The sequence below is a fragment of the Filicampus tigris genome, chromosome 6, assembly GCF_054856515.1.
Source record: "Filicampus tigris isolate MCC_2025a chromosome 6, RoL_Ftig_1.0, whole genome shotgun sequence".
In the NCBI taxonomy this organism is placed as follows: domain Eukaryota; kingdom Metazoa; phylum Chordata; class Actinopteri; order Syngnathiformes; family Syngnathidae; genus Filicampus; species Filicampus tigris.
In genome coordinates, this window is record NC_141222.1 from 24,114,827 (window position 1) to 24,139,827 (window position 25,001).

Sequence of the window (25,001 nt, forward strand, 5' to 3'; positions counted from 1 at the left end):
ATCAAGTAAGCCGAGCGGCATCACACAAGTTTATACCCAGCAACGCCTGTGTCATTTGAAGCGATATTCTCTAACAAATTGACATTTTTCAAAGGCAATGCGTTGCGTCGTCCCATTGAGTGAGTGCCTTGGGAGTCAGTTGCTCCCATTACTATGAATAATCTCATTTTTATGACTCATATTTGACTTGCCTGGGATTCAGTGTGAATGCAGTTGTCTGGGTAGATGTCTGAGAAGGACACATCCTGCGAGTCCAGGGAGGAAACGCTTCCGTCCCTGTGGAGCGACCTGCTGGGTCTTTGGTTCTCTATGGCCCATGTGTAGGAGTCGCTGTGGCTGAGCGTCTTAGCGTCCATCGCCACACCTTGGCATTTGCCATAGTTCATGGACACTGACTTGGAGAGACCCTTCCCCTGGAAGAAGTTGTTGAAGTAGTCGGTAAGGATTGGGGAAAGTGGGGATGATTTAGGAAAGTAACGTGCGATAGGGAAAGAACTGATAAACGAGAGAAGGGTTGATCGATGTAAGGGAGAAGGGGAAACATTGAGAAGGGATTGGATGGGGGTGATAAGGAGATGGTGAAGATGGATACATTAATTGTAGAAAGCACATACAGAGACAAGGAGGGATAGGATGAGTGAGCTAGAAGGAAGAAATTACTTGTAATAAGATAAGGCACAGGAGGAGAGATGTTTATTTATTTGGCCATTCAATGAGGTTAAGTATCCTTGAACATTAAGGTGTTCGTCAGAAAGGTTTATTGTGTCAAAGTCAGATCTGCTGATGTAGCCATATCAAGGTAACTCATCACATTTTCCTGACCCCAAAAATAAAAATCGACTTCATATAGCTTTTAACTCATTCACTGCCAGACATATTCAGACCCTCTTTTACCCTAACATTTGAACAAATTTAAAAATATGTCTAAATAAATTCATGGGATTATATGGCTGGACTGTGAAAAGACAAGTAAATTCGTCAATGGCAGTGAATGAGTTAAAGCAGAAGTCAACCCAAACATATTTTTTTCAAGAATATATGCCTAGCAGGCCCACTAGTTGCAACACAGCATTCTGATTAATTTTGCGTTTGTGGAATATAAGGTAAGCAAAAATGCACTCGTTTTTAGCCATCTCTGGGGGCGGCCATTTTGTCTTCTGTCGACAGAAAATGACATCCCAACTGCTCACAATAACCAATCACAGCTGACCTATTATCTGAATCTGAGCCGTGATTGGTCGTTGTGAGCATTGTGATACCATTTTCAGTCAATAAAAGACAAAATGGCCGCCCCCAGAGATGGCTAAAAACGAGTGGATTAACACTTATTCCACAAAAGCAATATTTATCAGCATGCCCTATTTCAACTAGTGGTCTTGCATAGAACATCTTCTTGTTTGCATTGACTTCCACTTTAAATTGCCAGTTTTAACGAATTGGCACTTAAAAAAAGATAACTAAAGAGTAATTCAACATTTGATTAACATAGGCAGTACATTTTTAAAACTAAATCTATATTGTTTTCATTTAGATATTTTTATTCAACAGTCCATCAAATGTAGATCAATATAATGAGCCATGGCCCGGTACCAGTCCGGTGGTTGGGGACCACTGAAATAGATCTCCATGTCTCCTGAGAGTTAACTGGAAGACACATCATGCTACTCCTCTAACGTAATAATGCTTGTGATGGTCTTATAGTGTTAGTCTATTAAGCCTTAATCACACTTACCAAGCCTTGATACACTGCCAAACAACATAACCTTGATTGTGTCTTTTCTTTCAAATAGCACAAGGTTGTATATCTGATGCAAATGGGTGTGAGTAACTATTTTCAAGTATCCCTTGCACCAGGGCCACAGCCCACACACAAACAACAATTGAACCAAAACTTATATACGATTATTGCAAACTCCTTGACATTACATAGAGTACAACCACTTCTTCCTTCACCCCTCCTTCTCACTCCCTCTCTCTGTCTTCAGGCTTTAGTGGTAAGCCAAGGTAAGCTGATTACTCATCCGGTTTGCTTCCTGCATTCAGTATTTTGGGAATGATTCCAGCTCCTTCTTCACCATTCAATGTACACCAAACACCCACACACGCTTGAGCTCACGCTGTACCTTGGCTGGGGGCTTCCGCTGAGCCTTCTGTAAGCTGAGAATATGAAGGAAGAGGGGGCTCCGTAGGACGGTCTTCAGCAGGCTGAGTTTCTCCTGAGCGGGGGCCTCCCCTCGCTCTTTCAGTTTGGCTTGAAGTCGCTCCACAGCCTCCAAGGCACGCTGAGTATCTGCGCGGAAATTGTACATCGTTAATTTGTCCGTCATTCAGCTGCAAGGTTTCTCCTGGATGACTTTGCATTTATCCCTAGAGTTCTGGTGTGTCCTTAATACTTATATCTAGCATATTCCGGTAGCATGAATGGAAGCCTGCCCTTTACATTTATCAGAACTATACAGTGGAACCTTGAAATTCAAACGTCGCAAAGGTACAATTGTGAAACTGACCAAAATGATTAAGAAAAATGAGGCTGAAAAGGTTGAACTGTCATCAGTCTCACTTTCATTGAAGTTGTGAGACGTTACCTTGCTAGAGCTCTTTTCATTAGATGATCAATTCTTTGCATGTGTGGTGCTTTTTCTGTGACTTTTTGGAGTTCTTTTGCTTCAATGACTCAATATGTCTAGAGAAGAATGTGCCAACCAGCAAACTATTTGCTATTGGTGCTGTCACTGTGATATAAAGGTACATTGTTTTATTGCTTTTAATATTGATCATTACATTTAAATCAGTGGGTGCTTTCTTTTTAAACTGTTGATATACTGTATAATAATACAAATATATACATTTGGAGACTTACTCATATTATAGTCCTTATTCTTCATGAACTATATGTTTAAAAAATGTTTTACTTCGGGGTATACCAACATTACAGTGGTTAACTGAGTTTTACACTAACAGTATATGGCCATCAAGAAAGCTTAACTTTTAATAAAACATAAATTTAATAAAGTTACTGTCTATAAGGGTGACAGTGTGACTCTGGAAGTCGTTATTGCTGCTTGACTTATTTCCTTTGGAATTGCTTTTTTAATTCTGGGAGCTTTGTGGAATCAAAGGACAGATAGAAACTTTATATTGGCAAAATCCATTGGGTTTTACTGGCAGCTGTGAGCAGCAATGACAGTTGTTGTTGGTGGTGGTGGGGTTTGGTCACAAAACCCTGAAAGGTTGCATGGGTTCAAGTTGGCCAGCTGTATTCAGCGAGGAAGTAGCTAATGAGCACGATCCACAAATTCAGTAATGGCACATGGCAGAGGGTTAAGACGCTGTAAACTCTTCACAACAAAGTTGCGACTATGTCTTGACTATGAGCCCTACATCACCTGCACAAGAAAGCCTTCACTATTACAACCTTGCCTGACCCATTAGCCTGTAAATGTGTATATACAGTATGGAGCATGCGTGTCTGGTCTGGAAGTCTTTAATGTACTTACCCATGATCTCCATCATAGATTTGCTTGGTTGAGCACTTTCTTGGTGACTTCCTGTCTCAGTTAAATGTCATTTTCTTTCTGGTCCTGAAGAGTTTAACACCTAAAAATAATAATTCGAAAAAAAGTCCTTTAATGTGCAAAAACAGCCAGCATACTTTGAAAGTGTCTTATAGCAATTTATTGCAACTGCACACAGAATCATCTTCCCATCATAATTAAACAAATGCATCCCATATGCATTCACATCTGTTCTACAACACACTTAATTTCCCTCGCCATTATTGTCTTTTTTTCTTTTTTTTTAACAAGCGAATGCCTAGTCAACTAATGCTCTTTAGCGGGATTTAAATCTCCAAAAGGGTTTACCAGCCCCCGATGGTAATTAACTGCGACATACTGCCTCTCCATCAGTCGCTGGTCATTTGCACAACGCCAACCAATATGTTGCAATCACGCTCAGTTTGAAAAATGTTTATTATGTTATTTGTTGTTACTCAATTGTGTGATCAATTTGCCTGAATCCGTTGTATCTAGTTTTCGAAATGAAGATTCGACTTTTTTTTTGTCATTAGGGTTAAATTAACACTTACCTATAGCATTTGTTGTGCAGCATTATCATCGTTATTAAGCCAGAATTGGTGATGCGGATCCTGTATTGGATTTGAATGGACGTGTACCTAATGAAGTGTCCACCGAGTGTATACTGCACTAATGGTTTCAGTTGGCAATGACAACATCTCATTGAAAAGCTAATTAGGGGGGCAACGGATAGGTACGTTGCATCGTAAATGCCCTTCATGGCTTATTTCGAACTTATTTTCTCTTAATAAGGCGATGCAGACGAGACAACGTCAATATGAACATCATTTAGACTAATTAAATATGCGCGTTAGCTATTAATTTGACATGAGATATACAGACTGCATCTAGTTCCGTCCATTACCGTGACGAGCAGACGGTCATCATGGATGCTCCGTCAAGATCCATGGACACACGCCGGGGGAAGAGCAACAGGTCCCGGATGTACTGTAGACGTGCAACGCTTTGTCCAGGCGCCAGAAAAATACTCAAAAAAAACGAAGTTTCCAGAAGCAACAAGTGATTACAATGGAATGGTACACGACCTGCGATCAAAGAGCAAGTGTTTTATTTTGCAGCCTTGTTTGACAGGACGCCAGTGCGCATGTCGGCCACTGATCCTTTACCCTGACACTCATCGGACACAACATTAGGTACACCTTTACGGCTCAGACAAGATCTTTCTCAAAATGTTTAGCATAGGTAGATTGAGAAGCAAAAAAAAAAAAAACTTAATTACTCCATGAAAAACTACTCATGTACTGAATAACTATAGTGAGTAACTTTATTTTGATTTATTATTTTCAATATGGGAATAGGTCAAATTGACCTACATAAAACGGGAATGTGCAAATTGGATTATTGACCACCAATATCACTTTCACTAAAAAAGATAAAAAATAATTACGACAAATTCAACTGCAACAAATGGTTTAACACTAAGTGAAAATCCCAACGGGTTTCCTCAGGTTTGAAGTGGACGTCTTCTAGACTGAAATGTCAACGTTTTTACTAGGGAGACACAGATCACAGCGCAGGACACTTCCACCTTGGAAACGTGGCTGTGCGGGGCCACACAAACTGAAACCCGCGTGTGTCTGCAGCTTTCATTTGGTTGGTGAAAAGGAGACAGAAGGCAAAAGGCGCTCTGTCAAACCCAAACAGACAGATACCACAAACAACAATGCATTGATAAATAAATCTAACTAACTAAATAAATAAATAAACAAATACACTCACAAGTAGCAAGCAGAATAGCTCAGTGTAACAGAATAAAGTAGTGGTTCTTTTTTTTTTTTTTAACCAAAAATACTAAGGAAACTGAAACTAGATCATTATTATACCAGTTAGTTGTAGCCGATACTTTTTTTTTAGTTGATGTGTCATTAGATTTTTCTAACGTAAAACGTGTGCTTAATTGACTCAAATAAAGTTGGCAAACACTGTTCCAAGGAAACAAGTCGTGTTCTTGTGTGTAAACTGAGCAGTACACGAACGAACAACGTATTTATTTATTTCTAAATCCAAGGTCATTTGAGTTCTGCGGAGGAACATTCGCTTTCTGCTGAAGTTTGAGCCGCTTCCCTTGTTTGTGTGTTTACACACGGTAGGTGGAGCCCTAACTCTAGTCTAGACATTTCGGAGTCGAATCCAGTTCCGCGTTTTCCACCAGATACCCACTTGATCGCGCCGCTCTTCCCTTCTGGCTCTTTCTTTCTGTGTGCATCCCCTTGGCAGAAATCATCACCACCTCCCCATCCCTCCTAAAACAAGACACCCACCCACCCATCCTCGAGCTCACCCCCGCCCGCCTTGCCACACAAGGCTCATGTCGCCGGGCTACGCGCTCTCATCCACCCAGCGTCGACTTGGCTCCTCGGAAAAACAAAACAAAACTGGTTTGTCATCGCTGACCCTCCGCAAGTGAGTTGACCGCACTCTTCTTGGCGCTGGTGGAGAAAAGTCAGTGGAGGCGATAAAGGCGTCTAAGGAAGATAACGAGGGATAGAGAGGAGAGAGAAAGAGAGGGAGGGAGGACGGGAGGAGACAGGCGGAAAGAAATACGCCTCTATCCTCCTTCTCCTGCACACTCCAGCGGACTTCCATCCGTCCATCCTCTCGCGTGCCTCGGGATACCAAGCACGCGACCTTACTGCTGCTTTGCAAAAAAAAAAGAAAAAAAAAAAGAGAGAGAAAAATCACAACGTTTTCCGATTATTATTGTTTTTAATTTTAACTGAAGAGCCGGAGTCAAGTGCAGTCATTCCTCACCTATTTGCATCTAAGGACTGTAGGAGAGAGGGCTTCTTTTCGCTTCTCGTGTGCACTGGATGTGTTTGTATGTGCTCCTACTGGTGACACGGTAAGCAAATGATTTCTTCCTTTCAATATGCGGCTGCTCATAATCAACCTGTGTGCATCTATCCATGCAAATGACATGGCAACCCTGACTTGCTCATGGGAATGTGGCCTGTAAGGCAACACTTGACTGGTCCCATTGGATGCAGAGAGGGGGGTTAGAGTGTAACGTAATGTAAAGGAGCTATGGTATAGCTATCCAGTAGCTTGCGTGGCTGCATGGGCATCACACTGATGTCAGATGATGATACCACCATGTTAAAAAACTAAGCAATGTAATCACATTAGAGTATTCGGGCAAAGGATGGAACCTTCACATTATTATTCTGTTCCGCATGTGTCTGCCTCGCTGCAGGGTGCATATGCACTGCTTGGTGGCGTGATGGATGTCAGGCAGTCTTCATCTTCTCAGCGTTTCTCCCATGTTAGCAAGCTGTCATTTGAATATATCGGAATGCGATAAGTCTGCTTTTTGGCGTGCACGCGAGTCTTCAAATCCAGATTCAAAGCAGCCGCTCTGTAATCAAAGCAGCAACCAGCAGGCCAGCGTACACAGGGATATGTCAATCATGCGGATTCCTGACTGAAAGCTATTGCTCTTATTTACCGAGGAGGCGCCCTGGGTCGTAAATGACCTTGGTGAAAACCACCAAACGTGCCAGTCTTTTCCTGTTGAGGTGCTCTTTATTATCAGCACGGAACAGGCGTTTACATGCCTCATTGTTGCTGCGTTATCTTGAACACTTCCTGTCAGAAAATGTGGATAAAGCAAAAGAACACCCTTGTATGACCCTCACTGGAAATTTGTCCTCAGAGTGTCTTGAGTGTTGTTGTGGGTTTTTTTTTTTTTTTTTTTTTTGCACCGACCCTCGTGAGTCACTGGCGATCCGCACTCAGCATCCAAATGGCTCTCAGCTTGGACATATGTGTGCAAATCCGTTGTGTGTGTTACAAAGGCGGCATGGATTCAAGTGCTGGAGTAGGTGACAATGTGTTGACTCATCTGTCATTGCAACAGTTAAAAAAGAATACAAGAGTCAGGTGAGCAACGCCGGCGGGGAAATGATCAGTGTCTTCTTCTGTATCTTTGTTGTAACTATGTAGATTTGCTTCACTGCCATTTTGGCAGCATCTGTTGAAGCGTCCGTCTCCGAGGACATCATTATGTTCGGGGATGCCATAAATATCACTAAAACATCTGTCATCAGCACATCTGTTTAAGTCAAAGTGATCTCACAGTGAGTTGCATTCAGTTGTCTGTAACTCACTAATTCCAGCGCACTATTTTGTGTGTCATCTTACTCAATTTTCCAGAGGAAAAATCTTCTATGATTAGGGCTAACTTCATTTTGATAAATTCATAGAATGACGATCAGTCAGTGCATTGCCTTCATTTGCCTTCACTTTCTACTAATTACACCACAGTGCTTTTTGGATAAAATTTTAACACCTTACCTTGAGAAGAGTTTGCTGTAAAATTACACCCATTTGATTTCAACACGGGTAGTGCTAGTCCATTTTCCTTACATCTATAGAACAACCCAAACGAAAACAATGACCACTAATACATCCCAAAAATACTAATGAAAGACAGATAGTCTTGAAAAAAAAAAATCTGACATCAAAACATACATCAAAGTCATCCCACAATGTTTTGCCCTCATTTATTACTTTTTCTACTATACGTGCATGGCTTTTTGTACAAAAGGCTCTTCGGTGGCACATCTTGGCAGCGTGATGTAATACCTCAGTGATAGTTTGGTCTCCTATTTTAACGCATAGAGCAACACAGGCACATTGAAACAATCAGCACATTTGAAAGTAAACATTTTCCGACAGTGTATCACTTTCAATTCTCTGTCGTCTACCAATTACAGTGCAATGATTTTTGAATGAAATCTGGCAAAATTGGCTCTTTTCACAAAGCCTTTGTGGATAAGAGTTCAACCTCACCCGGTGTGGCAAACTACGACAGCCGTGTACGCATTAGTCTCGAGGACACAGCGTTTGAGCCTTACAAAAGATTGATTTTGTTCATTTCAGACTGGTTTGGGAAAGCATTGTGAACGCAGCGTGTAGAATAAAGCATTTTTCAGAACCGGAACGGACCGAGTCATACTACCGCAATGAGGGAGATCACGTGTGAAAAGCCCATTCTTGTGAGGGAAAGGCGTATTATTCTACATTTTGACAACAGGATGTCACATCCCACCCAGTTTGGGTCTCTCTTTTAACCACAGAACTGACTGCATCCCTTCAAAATCAAATAAAATATAACAGAACAACTCACTGCATGCCCTCAAAATCAAATAAATGTATAACGTAGCAATCACTAAAACAATCTGTTCATGTGAAGGTAAGCCTGTGATGATTAGCTTACTGTGAACAAAATCCGACTGTATTTTCCTGAGATTACAACTATCCATGTGTAATCAAGACAAGATCATTGCTGTTTGTGCTCACACAAAAACATATCCTTGAAATATCCTTGAAATATCTATCCGAGTGTTATCAGGGATGGGAGGGAGGAGCCAAAATAGTTTGAATGCTGTTCTTTTAAACATTATTTTTACTGTTTCCTTGCCAGTGTCATACGGAGCAGAATAATACTGCACTGTAGTGGATGTAGCACAATTTCTTGCCACCAAACTAGTCGCGACTGAATAAACAGCGGGTCTCAACTTCATTTTTCCCCAATTGATCCAAGTCGCGATTAACCAACAATACATTTCACACAACTGACAGATGGTCAATTAATGAATTCATCAATTATCCTGACTTTCCCCAGTGAGTGAGCTAATCTTATAAAGCGTTTATTTCATTTGTCCGTTTTCTAATAGTTACCGTGCAACACTTTTTTGCATAAAATTCGATTAAGTTATGTGTCCTTCTATGCCGCATCATGGCAACATGATTTCTTACCTCGGATTGGTTTGGGATACTTTGATCATCAAGCAAAAACACCTTGGAGCTTCTCACAATCAAATCAAATTTATTGAAAACATCGGATAAATATCAGTAAAATTAGGGCTGTCACTATGAAATCTTTTTAGAACCGATTATTCGATCAATTATTCCAAAGATTAATAGAATGATAATCGGATACAATTTTATTCAGCAAGTGTATTACAAAACCATTTTTCTCTATTATTTGACCAATTATTGTTTTTTGATTTGGTATTGTTTGGTAACAAAAAAAAAAAAGAACTAAACAACAGTTATGCACAAAACACAAGAGAGATTATAGTGTACTCAGCAGCCATTTTGAAACTGATTCAGTTACCGGTTTGGTTATTGTTTATTTGCAAATGTCCTATTTTGATTAAACACAAAAGATAATCATGCTTTCAGAGAACAATTACTGTTGAGAGGCTGAAATCAGAGATTTGGACAATTTTAAATTAAACAATGGCTTTAAATGATTCCGCAAATATTAAAATCATTTTCAATTATATGATCATCGATTAGTTCTCGATTAACTGATTAATTTTGACACCTCTGAATGAAATAGCTGTCTTTAGCACATCTATTAAAGTCAAAGCGTTTTTTGGGGATTTTGTCACCCTCGCCCTGAAACTCTTTGTTTTTGTCTGACCGGCTGGGTTATATAACCTTTTGACATTTTTTTGCATTTATTTCTTTTCATACCTTACTGTTGTGCTTACCGTTGACGTTTACAATACTGACAGGCTTGGCAAGCGTCTGTGCCATATCACACCGTGAAGGCGTGTCAGCGAGCATCTTCGGTCATGGGCCAGAACGGCAATGGTTACATTAGTGATGTATGTGAAGAACTCGCTGTAAAATACTGGACAATGCACTGAAAAGCCATACAAGCAAATACAGTAAGCAGGAATTGCTCTTCTTCCTCTTGGTCTTACCATCCTTCTTTAATTAGGTCACTAATTCATTTCACTTGTTGTGATTCACAATGCAGACGGAGCTGCTTGTCGAGGGAAACTGTGCAAATTATGATGGTTGTGCACATTCAGAGTGTTCCACTTCAGTGGCTAATAGCTTTGTTTGTTTCAGAGCTGTTAACGCGGCACAATATTTGGTTAGCAATGTGGTGAGTGATGTAACGATATTAAATCCGGTAATAGAAGCACCTTGTGATTTGAATGATATACATTGTCATATGCCTCATGGTCTCATTTAACCCAAAGTCAACCTTTGTCGACAGCATTAAGATATACACTATATATACATACATACTTGGATATGATGACATGCAGGCGTGCATTCAGGTCATTTGTAGCTATGCTGGTGGCTCAGTTTCAATCAACGGAGAAGAACAGAGCTGAATGGAGTTAAATTTAATTTACAAAGTAATAAGTGAGAAAGATGAGATGAGCTTTTGTTGATTGAACAGTATCAGGTCACCAGTATGGCTACAGGACATTACTGGCAAGTTGTGTATACGTTATAATTATATTTCAAGTGGGCAGTGGCGATTTTTAACAATTGTAAACATTAAGGGCCCTTTTTTTCGTGCCCAGCGTAAGTCTAGCGCAAAGTACAGTCTAACTGTGGAGTTTTCTTTTGGTATTTTTGTAGACACGTGCATTTAGAAAACGGGCATTTGCGCCATTGTGAGGGTGAACACAACGAATTTGATTCCCGGCCAATGGAACAGGCTCCTTTCAGTCCTTTTAAATTCAACGCAGGTGACACATGCAAAATATGTTAAAAAGTAACTGCTAGAAGATTTCCACTTGTGGATGATGTTAAGTTGACCAAGGTCAAGTGGGTACTTGTGATATGGTTCTGTGTGTAATGTGAAGTGGGGACTTGGAAACCGCCTTGTGATGTGTGTGTGTGTGCATATATATATATATATATATATATATATATATATATATATATATATATATATATATATATAAGGGCCAAAATATGCACATCGCCAAGGAATGCAATCGTTTCCTGATGGAATTGTATGCTTTTATCTGAATTTGACAAGTCAGACGCAATCTTAAATGTGCCACCCAATTTTGCAACATAAACTGGGGTAATTAAATGTAATTAGACAAGAATTAATAGAGCTCGTTTAATTTACTGCATGAAAAAAAAGTATTTCTTTCATTAGATAATAAAAATGTAATTTTTTTTAGGAACATGTTAAACATGGCAATAATTTCGATTTCGCTATATTCATCAACCATATCTCATAATTTCGATTTCGCTATATTCATCAACCATATCTCATATCCCATGTTTTTCCAATATTGTGCAGCCCTGATATAAATATAAATATATTTATTTATTTAGTAATTTTGCTTTTACATATTTCAAGAAAATACAAATGGACTGAGACAAAATTGTTCCACAAACTGACGCTTTAGATTGAAATACAGCTTTCCTATGTTTTTTTCCCCCTTATTCTGGTTTCGAAAAAAAAAAAAAAAAAACAGTTCCTCTTAATTTGTACGCACTTTATCTCTTTGTAAATCTCTTTTGCAAGCATTTTGGTCAAATTTGATGATAAGCTTTATACACAATTCTAAGGAGGTTTATATTCCACCAATCATTAAATCGTCTGTGTGATATATATCGTCATATTGCCCAGCTTGACTACAATGTATTACATTTATGTCAAACTGTCTATCATCATGAGTGTCGCTGTGCCTGTGCATTATAAACTGCCCTCCATAAGCCAGACATGCTGGTGCTGAATACTACAAAAAACACATTTTTTTCCTTCAGAATAGATTGAAGCTGAGCAGTTGAACATTTTTGGTTTGTGAACAGTACAATCTTTGCAGGTGAACCTGCAACCCAATTTACAATATATAATAGTCATTTAAAAATGTGTTTCCTATTGGAGCTAATGGAGTCAGTTGAGTGATGTATCTGCCTCACAGTTGATAGGTTCTGGGTTTGAATCTTGGTGGAGGTTGATGTGTATTAAGAGGCAGAATACTGGAGTATACACTAAGGCAAGCTCAAGCTTAGAATCATGAAACTGAAGTTAAAGAAGCATCAAGCAAGCACAAGATTTTGTAGACCATATTTAGGACGACCTGATTCCTCCATATGTTTTGTCACCGCAGGAACTGTAAAAAGTGTTGGGTGGGGCCCGACCCTGGACCAGAATCTCACCCTGACGCAATAATTTGGTGACAGCTTTCGACCTCGACGTACCGTGGGAGTGCGTCAAAAAGCGACAACTCAAAATTAACTTAGAGTGAAGTGTGAGAGTTGCTGCAGTGCAGTTTGTCACGCTCCATTTTGCTCTTCTCCTTCTGCTTCTTTTCTTCGCTCCACATTGTCGTCACATTACAGAGTCTGGAATCGAGGATGTGCTTGATGCCACTGCTAGATCATAACATCATTCTGGTATTCTGTGGATCACAACAACCCCACAATGGAGCCAATAATGCGCCGACGGGAAGGCTTGCATGTAAATTTGAATCGCCTGGCCGGCTTTTGAGTCTGCCTTTAGATGCTGGAAGTGACGCAAAGTGGATGTGACAAGAGCGGAAACTGAAAGTCAGCTAATGGCAGAATGTTAGTGGCACATTATACATGAGTGGCATGTGAATAGGCTATATATAGGTAGTGCTGATGATAAAAGGTCAAAAATCAGGTATCAGAAGTCTAACTATTTAGCGAGAGGTAGCAAATTTTAAGGACGTATTAAAGTCAAAACCATCTTTTTCCTGGTGTGCACATGTGTAATTTGCAGCAGTCACTTTCTCAAAACGTATGGAGGCCTCGTCTAAAATTCATGGCATGAAAGTGGCAGTTGCACAAAATGTTGATGTTCGAAAATGTTGTCAAATATGAGACCACGCAACATGTCAGCATACATATCTCTGATGAAATATTAGAGTCATGCACATCGGCATGCAGTATTATCAAACGCGGGCGTTAAAGTGTTGCGTTATTTTTATATTTATGATATCAACAATGATTAAATTATTTTTACAGTTGGATAATAGGGAAGATGTTACATAAACGATTGTCTGTACTGGTATTAAATGATTATTGAGGGCAACAATTTGAAAGCGTAAATGAGTATGTGTATTTGATTTACATTGTTTCCAATGGGAAAGTCCGAACAACCAGTGCCAGAAAATTGATAGTGCTCGGTCTTAAAGTGGAAGTTGACACAAACATTTGATTTACAAGAAAATGTTCTATGCAGCCTCATAGTCTCAACACTGCATTCTGATTAATATTGCGTTTGTGGAATATGCTTTAAGCAGTAAAATCCACCCGTTTTTGTCCATCTCCGGGGGCGGCCATTTTGTCACTTCTGTTAACTGAAAATAACGTCGCAGTTGCTCAGGGATCAGGTAATGTAGAATCATGGCTCAGCTTCAGAAAACATGTGAGCCATGATTAGACATTAACTGAGCCCTGAGTAACCGTGATGTAATTTTCAGTCAACAGAAAGTGGCAAAATGGCCGCCCCCTGGGATGGTTAAAAACGGATGGATTTTGCTTCTGAACGCATATTCCACAAACACAATATTCATCAGAATGCCCTGTTTAGACTAGTTAAAGTGCATAGAACATATTCTTGCAAAGAAGATTTTTGGCTTGAATTCCCTTTAAAGGTCATACTTTTTTTATGAAGGGAAACACTGTATTTACAGTCATAAAAAGGCTATTGTTTTGCACTGAGGGGTTTTGGGTCAGGCCATTGTATTCTCATTAAAATTCATTAGGTAAAATAAAAAAAAAAAAAGAAAGAAAAAGCAAAAAAATACTAAACACACTCAAGCAAATGACTGCTATGAATGAAAGATGCAAAAAGCACAATGTTAGTTTTGTGATCTTACAAAGAGTAAACAAATCAATAAGAAGCATGAGACTCGTATCTCAGCGCCTGCTGAGCTTTGTTTTATTATTCAAGGCTTACTCGAGCTGCTACGTCCAGTGCATTGTCAAAGAGCCTTGCAGCTGATTTCCACAAAAACCCTTAGCAAACACCCTCTGAAAGATCTGAATTTTCACGGCTCTAGTGGTTAACATATTTTTTACACTTTATCAACAGTTAAAATGTAACCTAAAAACACTGCCTGTATTGTTATTGAAGGTTCAATCAGGACACACGTTTGACCGAGGAATGGGGTATTCGATTACTATTATTTCCTAGGGGAAAGTCTGGACAATCAGCTTCAGGAAATGGATTGTCTTCAGTATCAGAGGTTGTACTGTCTTCTGTATAGGTGCCCTGCAATTGTAGTCAGGAAAAAGGCTAAATGTTTTTGCAGTAAGCGACTTCGGACAAATTATTCTAGTTACATTCACTAAGTTAAAAAAATTCACTCAAACATATTTTTCTCAAGAATATCTTCCCAGCAGGCACACTAGTTGAAACACGGCATTCTGATTAATATTGCGTTTATGGAATATGAGTTAAGCAGCAAAATCCACCCCTTTTTAACCATTTCAGGAGGCGGCCATTTTGTCACTTCTGTCGACTGAAAATGACATCACAACTGCTCAGGGCTCAGATAACGACCAATCAGAGCCCAGCTTCAGAACGCAGGTCAGCCGTGATTGGTCGTTACCTGAGCCCTGAGCAGTTGTGATGTCATTTTCAGTTGACAGAAGTGACAAAATGGCCGCCCCCAGAGATGGCTAAAAACGGGTGGATTAACTCTTGTTCCACAAACGCAATATTTATCAGAATGCCTTGTTTCAACTATTTGGCTTGCATAGAACATAGTTTGGGTTGACTTCCCCCTTAAAGGTTAAGTCAACTCCAATTTCTTTACAATAATATGTTCTATGCAGCCCCACTAATCTAAACCTGGTATTCTGATTAATATACAACCAATCACTCAGCTTCAGAAAACAAGTGAGCCGTGATTGGTCCTTACCCGAGCCCTGAGCAACTGTGATGTCATTTTCAGCCGACAGAAAGTGACAAAATGGCCACCCGCCGAGATGGATAAAAACAGGTGGATTTTTCTGCTTAACTCATATTGCCGTGTTTACACGAGTGGGGGCGCATACAACATATTATTGTAAAGACAATTTTGGGGTTGACTTCCCCTTTAACACGCAAGATCGACTGCTATGAATGACAGATGGAAAAGCACTGTGGGATTGTTGTGAGCTTGAAAAGATCAAATAAATCAATGAGAAGATAAAGAGTCCTATCTCAATGTTTGCCAAGCTTTATTTTATTAGTCAAGGGTTGCTAGAGCTGCTAAGTCCAATACGTTGACAAAGAAGCTCGGGGCTGATTTCCACAAAATCACTTTTATCAAGAATCTTTTAAAGAATGCACACTTCCAAGGCTCCGGTGCTTTATTCAGCTAATTCATGCGAGTCGAGATAAATGTTTGAGCCTCAGAGACAAATAGGCGAACGGGCGAAGCTTGATTTTCGCTCATTGAGACAACAAACCTTTCTCCATAAATAAATAGTCACCCTTGGCTTAAGCTGCGAAACACCAACTTCTCGCTGTGATTATAATATAAAATGCCAATGAGAAGGAGGGCTGGATTTCAAAGCCTTACTTCCTAATGTGATGATGGTTCACATTCACAGTCTGAACCCCACTTTAACCTAATTCAAAAGCCGCCTTTTCAAGCGCTGAACGACATCTCTATGCTGTATTGAATTAATGAGGCCTCGACGAGCGTCTTCACCCAGCCAAAGCACTCGGTCATGTGTTAACACATCCTTCCTTGGAGCATCCATTACCCCTCAAAGAACTACCGCGGCTCCTTACATTTTCCCACCTCGGACTAGTGACAACTCACTTCTCTCCGCACGTGTGAAGCTAGCCACGTCTATAATTTAACCCCATTAGAGGTTCACTCAGCGTGAGAGCACGATGCCTCTACTTTGCAACCTGATTAGATGTCTGCCTGGCTAAAGGGCTGAGCAGGACTCAGTAGCCGGCTTTCTAATCTCAGAATTCTGACTCATTGCTCCGGTGGCCTTGACAAGGCCGACCCCAAAGTGAAAGATATCTTTGTCAGCATAAAGTGTGCAACTGTTGGGAAGCCTGGAAAAACACTCCATCTTTTGGGGTTGTTTGGAGGGAATGTAAACTGTTGGCCAGACTCTTGCTGTCTCCTAGTGGAGCTGTGCGTATACAAGTATGCGTGTGTGTGCACAACTGCTTGTGATACATGTCGTAATCCTGCTCAATGGTTGTATTGTTCAGCAGGAAACTGTAATCGCACTGTTAAACAACATCTGCGGGGATGCATTGCCCAATCAAGTGTAAGTACGGTATTGATGTTTTGCTGGACAAACAAATGACTATATGTAACCCACTAATACTGATTTTAATCTACTAATCATGCTTGGAAAGATATGTAATCAAATACACATAAAAGAGATAAAGCAGGGTTTTAGTGCCAAAATAAATCATTCCACTGTCATCATTGCTCTATATTAGAATTTTCATTCATTATTAGTTGAATGACTTTACTTGTTGTAAAACTTTGAACACTTATATTATTCACCATTATAGGTTTAAATTATAATTAGATGAGCTAAACTATCACCGGTTATTATCCATGTCATTTTTCGAGTGCTGTCAAGCGATTAACATTTTCTAACTAATTAACACACATTTTACTACTACTATATTTTACAAATCTTGAAAGGGATATTAACCTGAGTCAAATCTTGGACGTAATGTAAAATGATCACATATAAAGTATATTTCGATTCAAAGACTGTTCTAATTGCTTTCTTTGAGCTTCCATCCAAACAACTGTCACAGGCAGCGGCGAAAAGAGTAATACTATTCATGGATGGGGTGTGCCAACACCACCACTCAGGCTCGAGCTGTTCTATCTCGCCGATGTACACGAAGGGATGGATCCTGTTTGGATGAAAGGTCTTTTGAAGACAACCTGAAGAGTCCAGTTGTGATCGATTAACTCATTCACTGCCATTGACAAATTTACTTGTCTTTTCACAGTACAGCCGTTCAATCCGAGGAACTTATTTATATTTTTTTCACATTTTTTCAAAGGTTAGGGTAAAAGAGGGTCTGAAAATGTCTGGCAGTGAATGAGTTAAAAAACAAAAACAAAATAGAAATAAATACCAGCTGTTCCTGCTATGCGCGCTATAGGAGCAGTGTGGTGCCATACATGCATGAAGTACAGGCTTACATTAAGATAAGAATAGTAGAAGAAGAAAGTTTGATTGAGCTTTATTAATTTTATACATGAATATATCTTTATGTGTTCATACAGTGTTTGTGTGTGATTATTTCTTAATTGTCACTCCCGGAACTCAATGCTAATTGCTTATTAGCCTGTCAATGGGATTTTACGTTGACTGTTAGCATTAGCACTGCAATGTTTCTAAGACGTTTCATATTTAAATATACAATTTGTGTAATTTGGGGGTGTGCGTTTAGTTTTACAGTCAACTCCAACTGGGGTGTCATTAAACATCTTAAATTATGCCCAGGTTGGGTTGAATAACATTCATCCCACGCTTGCTGCACAAGCACACTTTGCATTCTGGGAGCTTACAAAACATAGTAACTTGCAAATACTTACCCTGCAGTTCACCACATTCATTGTTTATCTTAGTTTATCATGCCAAAATCGAAATCATGATTACATTTTGATTATATGCCCAGCCCTAATTAACAAGCATGTCCGTAAAATGTCACTCAAGGAGATAGCAGATATAATGAGTAGCCTATACGTAATGTATAATACAAATGATATATATTCAATTGTCAATGTGGTAATATTCTTTGGCGTGATTGTTAGTTTCATCACACAACATCAGTCATTGTGAAACTAATTCCCAAATCCACTTTTTTATTGTTAATGAACTTATCAAGCCCTGAGTTGATTTCACGTCTGCCTTTTAATGCGATAGCATTGATAATTTTTCATAGTTAAGTAAACACATTGTTAATGTACTTGTATTGTAAAACGTGCCGTGTATTGCAAAGATGGTTATTTTATGCAATGGTTGAAGGGAGTAATAAAGGAAAGATGGTTTGTATGCAATCTTGACGATTGATTTTTAAATTGTTGAATTATGGTAAATTCGAATAAGGGGGAAATCATCTTGCATTTATTGTTGGTGATAATCCTGTTTTATTCAGAAAATGATTCTGAAGTTATTAACCTGACTCAAATCGTCCCTAAACATTTTTTGGTTTGGCTGTGTTTTTACTGCAGTAAACAAAGCCTGCTCCTGAAAGCCATCTCACTCACTCAGAAGCTATGCAGCCATCTTTCACCCAAAGTTTTTCACTCTACTTTTCTTCTGTCCGCCCTTCATCTCCCTCTTTTTCTTTGTAAACAGCCACCGCTCAATAGAATTATACACGCATGCCTTTCCTCCTACAGACAAGAGATATACACATCAATGTGGTGCAGATCAATTGCCGTCGCTCTATACAGCAACACACTGTAGACATGGCTAGCAGCTGTACATATAGTGACACAGACACATACGCATGTGTTAGCTGAATGCAGAATGAGTGTACAAGACTGGAGTGATTGTAAGAAGCAAACTCAAAAGGTCTGGAGATTATTTTTGACTCTGCAGGAAATCATTTACAATAGCACTTAGGCCCGGCTCCCCTCTTTCCAGTTGAGTCAATTTAAACTGGATGTGTGTGTGGGGGTGTGTGGGGGTGTGTGTGTGTGTGTGTGAGTGTGTGTTTTGCACGTGTCTTTGGTCCATCGCCACAGTATTGATGGGGGAAATTCCGAGCTGTGTCGCTCATCCGTTTGACAATTGCATGCTAAGGAGGCCCCCCTTGTTTAGCTTGAAAATGAGTCATCCACAATGTGATGCAACAAAGCAGAGCAGATTTGAATTATGGGGCAATGAACAATGAGGTCACGGCAGGGCTGTGGGCATAAATCTCTCGGTGCCGTGTTATAAAGCAGCGTCTCTTATCAATGGAGGAAACAAGAGTCAGAAAATACAGCATTGTTTGCCAACGCTGCAGATACAGACTGTGTCGTGTGACTTCAGACGATGGCTGTTGAATGATTTTGTACTGGTTCCATCATGTTTTACGGATGCAACAAAATATCGATTAAGTGATATTGTGACATCAGAATATATATCCATCCATCCATCCATCATCGATACCGCTTATCCTCACAAGGGCGTGCTGGAGCCTATACCAGCTGTCTTCGGCTAGTAGGCGGGGGACACCCCGAATTGGTTGCCAGCCAATCGCAGGGCACACAGAGACAAACATCCGCACTCACAATCACACCTAGGGGCAAATTAGAGAGTCCAATCAACTTACCATGCATGTTTTTGGAATGTGGGAGGAAACCGGAGTACCCCGGAGAAAACCCACGCAGGCACGGGGAGAACATGAAAACTCCACACAGGGAGGCCGGAGCCGGGATCGAACCCAGAACCTCTGAACTGTGAGGCGGACGTGCTATTTTTTAATCGCCAAAACTCCCGTGTTTTTTTTCATCTGCAAAAGAAATGAAATCCATGTGACAAAGAAGTAAAACAGAAAAAAAAAGTAAGCTTCTGTCTGTATTAGAAGTCCTTATACCGAAAAATTCACCTTATTTATTGAATGACCCTCATATATATATGTATTAGGGCTGCAGAATAAAATGACATTTAAAACAGTTTTGAAAAAAAAAAGAAAAAAATCTGCTCATCACACGCATACGTATACGATAACGCTGCTGCAGTTATATGTGACTTAAAGTTATGCTACCTTTATTGCAAACTGCTGCAAAGCCATTCTTAGTGTTCACATGCCTCTTGTGTATCCACCCAAATGCATCCTCTGATATTTTCCGTGTCTTTTTCCTTCTTCAGCAAATAGTCCACAATCAGGGCCTGATGTAATACCATCATCCCCAGGCTCCTCTTAAATGTCCTGCTTACTGGGCTTTTATTCTAACTGCATTACATACATCTTCTTTCTCGCTGTACATCTGGTTCTTTTCAGCGTTAACCCAGATGCAAACTCAAACTCATGTTGACGTCATTTAAAAGTAAATTGGAGAAAATAATAAATGTCCTTTATTTGTTAGTGGATGCTAGCACGGCTGAGATGGAAATCGACACGGTGGCGTTTTTATTCCCTGCCTTTTGAGAGGGAGAACGTGCCAGGGAGTATTGATCCGGAGCTTACTTGATGGTGCGCTGTGATTGGGTGAGGATAAGGAGGAGGGCCAGGCGGTCATGCTGGATGGAACAAAGATATTATCAGATGCAGTCATGATCAATGCTTTGATAATCATTTGTTGTTTTGTTTTCGCCCCTCCTGTGCTTGTGTGAAGTGTAAATATAGCACCTACTCGGGACTAAGGTTGAATCCCCTTTGACTAGCTGTTGAATAACTGCAGAGATCTGTGGTTAAATCAGCGAGGTTACTTTTAGCATACTTAGCAGCAGGTGACGTTAAATAAGCACAGCGGTCTAGTCTCAGCTGACGACAGGACAGTCATTCGAGATAAAATCAAGCATGGCCCTTTACATGGGACGTACCGGCGCCTGTCGAGTTCCTTGTGACGTATCTTCTGCCTTGTGCGATATAATTATTTACGCCACCTGAGTGTTTTTTTTGTAAAGGAGTCTGATAGTGTCACACCAAGACGGATGAGCACCGCTGTGGCCTGCAGGCCTGCAGCAGTACCTCGCATGGACCATGTGCATTCTAACCATGTGAGAAATTGCATGCATGTTTATCCAGGAGAGCGTTCACGCTCCAAGCCTCCTGATTGGCTTTTTGCTCAGCATTATGTATGATCGATGACACGGCATCCATCACATGTATCAAGAGGGAACTGGACCAGTGCTTTCCTTGGAGAGCAGGTGCACTGAAATAGCCTTTGATAAATTTGATTTTGTATTTCAAAACAACCTTTGTGTGTAATTTGCATAAAATGAACTACGTGGATGTGCGCCGGCTGTTGGGGCTAACCTAAAACAAGTGTATATTGTGTTCTACGCAGCTTCTGTTCTTCTGTGAAGACTTTGGGGTGTGTGAGAGGGAATTTGTTTCCAATCATCCAGAAGAACATTTAAGGTTAGAGGCCTCCGTTTGGGTTCTACTTCATTAAAAATAGCAAAACCGGCTGCTTCATTCATGTGGTGAGTGACATGAATATCAAGTGTTTTATTGACGGTTGAAAGTCACAAGCGGAAATGACGTCCATTTGAGTCATGACGTCGTGTGTCGCCGTACACAGTGGGTTATTCAAATGCCGGAGCGACTCTGTCGGCGCAATCACGTAAACGGGTTGTTCAGAATGTTAAGAAATGGGTATTTTGACTTTAAGCCGTAGTCACTATGGTGCTGGAGACAAAATGGAAGAGGAGGCACGGGCGTCGTAAAGTCGAAACGTCGTAATTTGAGGACTTCCTGTAATTGTGTCTATTATGTGGAATTGATTGTTAATTTATTTAGTGGAACCATGAGATGTCAAATACCCGTCCTAATCCCAAAATTGTTTGATGAGACTGAAATCAGAGCTCTCAAGACATTCCAAATGGAACTCCCGTATAAGCGTACATTTTTGGGGCAGAGTCATGCTGCAAAAGGAAAATGCTAACTAATCATCCTAGTCATCCAAGTCATCGTAATCCTCACACGTTAACTGAATCTGGGACAATGGAATTTTTACAGTTTGCATTTTATTTTGTCGATTAGGCAATATTCAAGACCACTCTTTGACAATTTTTGTGGGATAATATGTGTTGTTATACCCGACCGTGGCGGCAATGTTATTTATATATATTTTATTAAATATGTAGGTCTTTAAAATGAATTGTGTGCCCTCGGGTGCTCGTATGAATATGAATCCAGAGAAAATGGCATAGGGGATGGGGATTCAAATTAGAGATTCACTGTTAATATTGACACTTCTTCTCTTCTAATTGTGTCTTATCATATAATTGTCCAAAATGTCTAGTGAAACTGATCATTAAGATTCAGATCGCGCCTGACCCCTGATGAATTGATTAATTGATAGAGAGATGTGTCGCAGTAACGTTGTCCGTATAGTTTATTGCCTGGGTCGGATTGATTTGATTGTGTGTGTGGGCACGCATTGAAAAGTCTCATTGTACTGGTGCTGAGTGCTGTTGATTACAGTTCACTGACTCACAATCACTGGACAAATCAAGCCTTTTTAGTTTAATCACATACCTCCCTCCCTTGCTCTTTCAATCTTTCACATATTTATGTGGGACACACTGACAAGTCTTTAATTTTACGCTTGGCTAGGCCACATATACACATTACTCGTCCATATTGCTTATCCTTAGCGTATCGGTTCGCTCCAAGTCTAGGGGGAAAGTTGTGGCCTCACAATAAATGGGAACACGCCCTTTAAAGGAACGCACCGCATAAATCTGTAATCGGCATCCACACCATTTCTGGTGTCTCACGCCACAATCTGTTGTCAAAGGCATAATTACAGTACAAAGGCTGCTGTACATAAAACAGTATCATGAGTGTATCAAATGTGCTGTACAGGCATCCTAATTACAAACAGCCAGCTTGCGAGTAATGGGGTGACATGGGACTTCAGTACAACCTTTGCCTCCAGTAAAAGAAAAATATTGTTTTATTGTGAGAAAAGAGTCACCAATTGTATATATTTTTTTCAACTCATTGAATCAGGTATGTGCGGGGCAGAAACATTTCCAAATTGAGTAGTGTCACGAGTGCGGGGGTAGAAGAGCCAAATGCAGGAGGCAAAAATGAAGTGCAATATAAAGTACTTAATTTAAAGAAAAACAAAAAAGGCAAACAAGGCACTGGGATAATACCAAAACTACAAGGACCAAAACAAACACTAGGACTAGGACTTAACTTGACATGACTTTGACAAATGACAAACCACACAAACCAACAAGGACTGAAAGAAAGCGGGGAGCTAAATACAGGCAAGTTGACGATAAAACGAGGAACACCTGGACGAGACACAGAGGGTAGGAGGGAGCTGGTTGGCTATGACAAGCAGAACCTATATGGTTGACACAAAATGTGGCATGTTTTTTGTTGACCTCCCATTTAATATCTTTTCCAAACTATCCTACTCATAGCAAATAATTAATTGAGAAAAAAAAAAAATGTTCCAGGGTGAAACTGACGCTATCATCACCTTTATTAACATGTCAACATTGTTAGCAGAGATTCAAATATGATATGTAGTTTGCAATGTACAGTAATTAGATATAAACAATGAAATTGCAAGTTAATGAACAGTGACAAAATCCATCTATTTTCTTCCACTTATCCAAGGTTAGGTCACGGGGTTTGTAAATTATACAGAGAAGCCCAGACTTCCCTTTCCGCAGCCAGTCCCAGGACTTCCAGGTGGATCCCATAGGGTACAAAGGCTAGATGTAGTCTTTCCAATGTGTCTTTCCATAATCTTGTTCTTTCGGTCATGGCCCAAAGCTCGTGACCTTAGATGAGACACACACACTCACTCCTCCACCACAAAAAGAACGACGGTTTAGGGAGGAGTCACAAATGAAGAATGTCATCAATATGCTCCACACCTCTCATTTTCAAGTATAAAAATAAAATCAATACAATCTTCTACAAAGACCAGATTGATAGCAAAACTACATGTTTGCTTCACATTCCCACAAGTGGTTGTTTGGTGTGCATGTGGGGGGGGGGTGTGGGGGAGGTATAGACCTGCACAATTGGTATTTTCCAATTATTTGAGGTGCACGTTGAAAGGATGGATTTGATCCAGGCATTTTAGTCTGTTCACGCTTCCATGACCCATAAACAGATTGTTGCCACTTGAGAGTGAAAAATCTAAATTGTGTCACTTGAGCCAAAGACCAGGTGCCCTTGTTTTCTGGTAAATGAAAACAGAGACTATTTGTAGATGTTTTTTTTTCCCCATTTGCTGTCTGGCCAGCAATCGAAGAAAATGTTCAACCGTGTGACTTGTTTACTTTTTCTGGACCACAGGACTTTGACCTTTGGGAAAGCAAATGGGACCAATGGGAAAATTGAGACGATGTATCATCCTCACATTGGTTTGATTAAAGAAACTGACCTTTAGATTTATTATTGAGAAACTCTGGAGAAATGTATGTTTTAATCTTTCTTTCTACAGTAACTGTGCATGAAGGTTAAGGTTAGGGCAAGGTTGTGGTTATGGAAAAATAAATTGTTTTTAAAGTTGGGGTATATTGACCGCAAGTGTGCAGTAGCAAACAGACGCACTGCAAACCCATCTGCCATGTGATGGCCACAGATGGAGGACAAACTATGTCCTACATTGGCAATCAACATTGGTAGTTAAGATGACAAAGGCAAAGAGATGTGTCTTGAAACAAAGCAGTTGTGGGAGGCTTTTAGACTTCTCTGTTCAGGGATATGAACAAATACTGTTTTTAAGGCTTTCTCTTCTGGGAGCGAACAGAGCAACAGCTAATGTATGCATGAACTTTTGCAGAGGCTGCAGCTTTAATCTAGTCATTCGAGTTCCCCCCCCCCCCCCTTCATGCAAACGAGGCCTAATGAAAAATCTCATTTCATGCCTTGTACCAACCTGTTCCTTTCACACCTGTACATTTAGATCAGTTTCTTTCCACCTCTGTTCCTCCATTCGTCATTCATTGATCCCAGCATTGTTG

The 25,001-nt window shown here is 40.1% G+C and overlaps 2 protein-coding genes across 27 annotated transcripts in view; one reads left to right on the forward strand and one right to left on the reverse strand.

Annotated features, from left to right (window-relative positions):
- The window catches only part of LOC147146359 (multiple PDZ domain protein-like), a 52,060-nt gene extending 47,345 nt beyond the window's left edge, over positions 1 to 4,715 (reverse strand). For 6 of the 13 annotated variants that reach the window (XM_086033663.1, XM_086033659.1, XM_086033664.1 and 3 more), the window contains exons 1-4: positions 4,441 to 4,714; positions 3,498 to 3,597; positions 2,124 to 2,290; positions 192 to 413 (exon numbers count right to left, since the gene is read on the reverse strand). In XM_086033663.1, coding sequence (XP_085889789.1) covers positions 192 to 413; positions 2,124 to 2,290; positions 3,498 to 3,513 — 405 coding nt within the window. In that variant the 5' untranslated portion in view covers positions 3,514 to 3,597; positions 4,441 to 4,714. The other 7 variants (XM_086033665.1, XM_086033660.1, XM_086033662.1 and 4 more) reach the window with 4 other exon arrangements.
- A 1,095-nt stretch (positions 4,716 to 5,810) lies between these two features.
- adgrl3.1 (adhesion G protein-coupled receptor L3.1) overlaps positions 5,811 to 25,001 on the forward strand; it is a 158,970-nt gene continuing 139,779 nt past the window's right edge. For 10 of the 14 annotated variants that reach the window (XM_086033012.1, XM_086033015.1, XM_086033016.1 and 7 more), the window contains exon 1: positions 5,811 to 6,438. The gene's annotated coding sequence lies outside the window, so the exon portion shown is untranslated. The remainder of the gene's footprint in view (positions 6,439 to 25,001) is intronic. The other 4 variants (XM_086033021.1, XM_086033023.1, XM_086033020.1 and 1 more) reach the window with 1 other exon arrangement.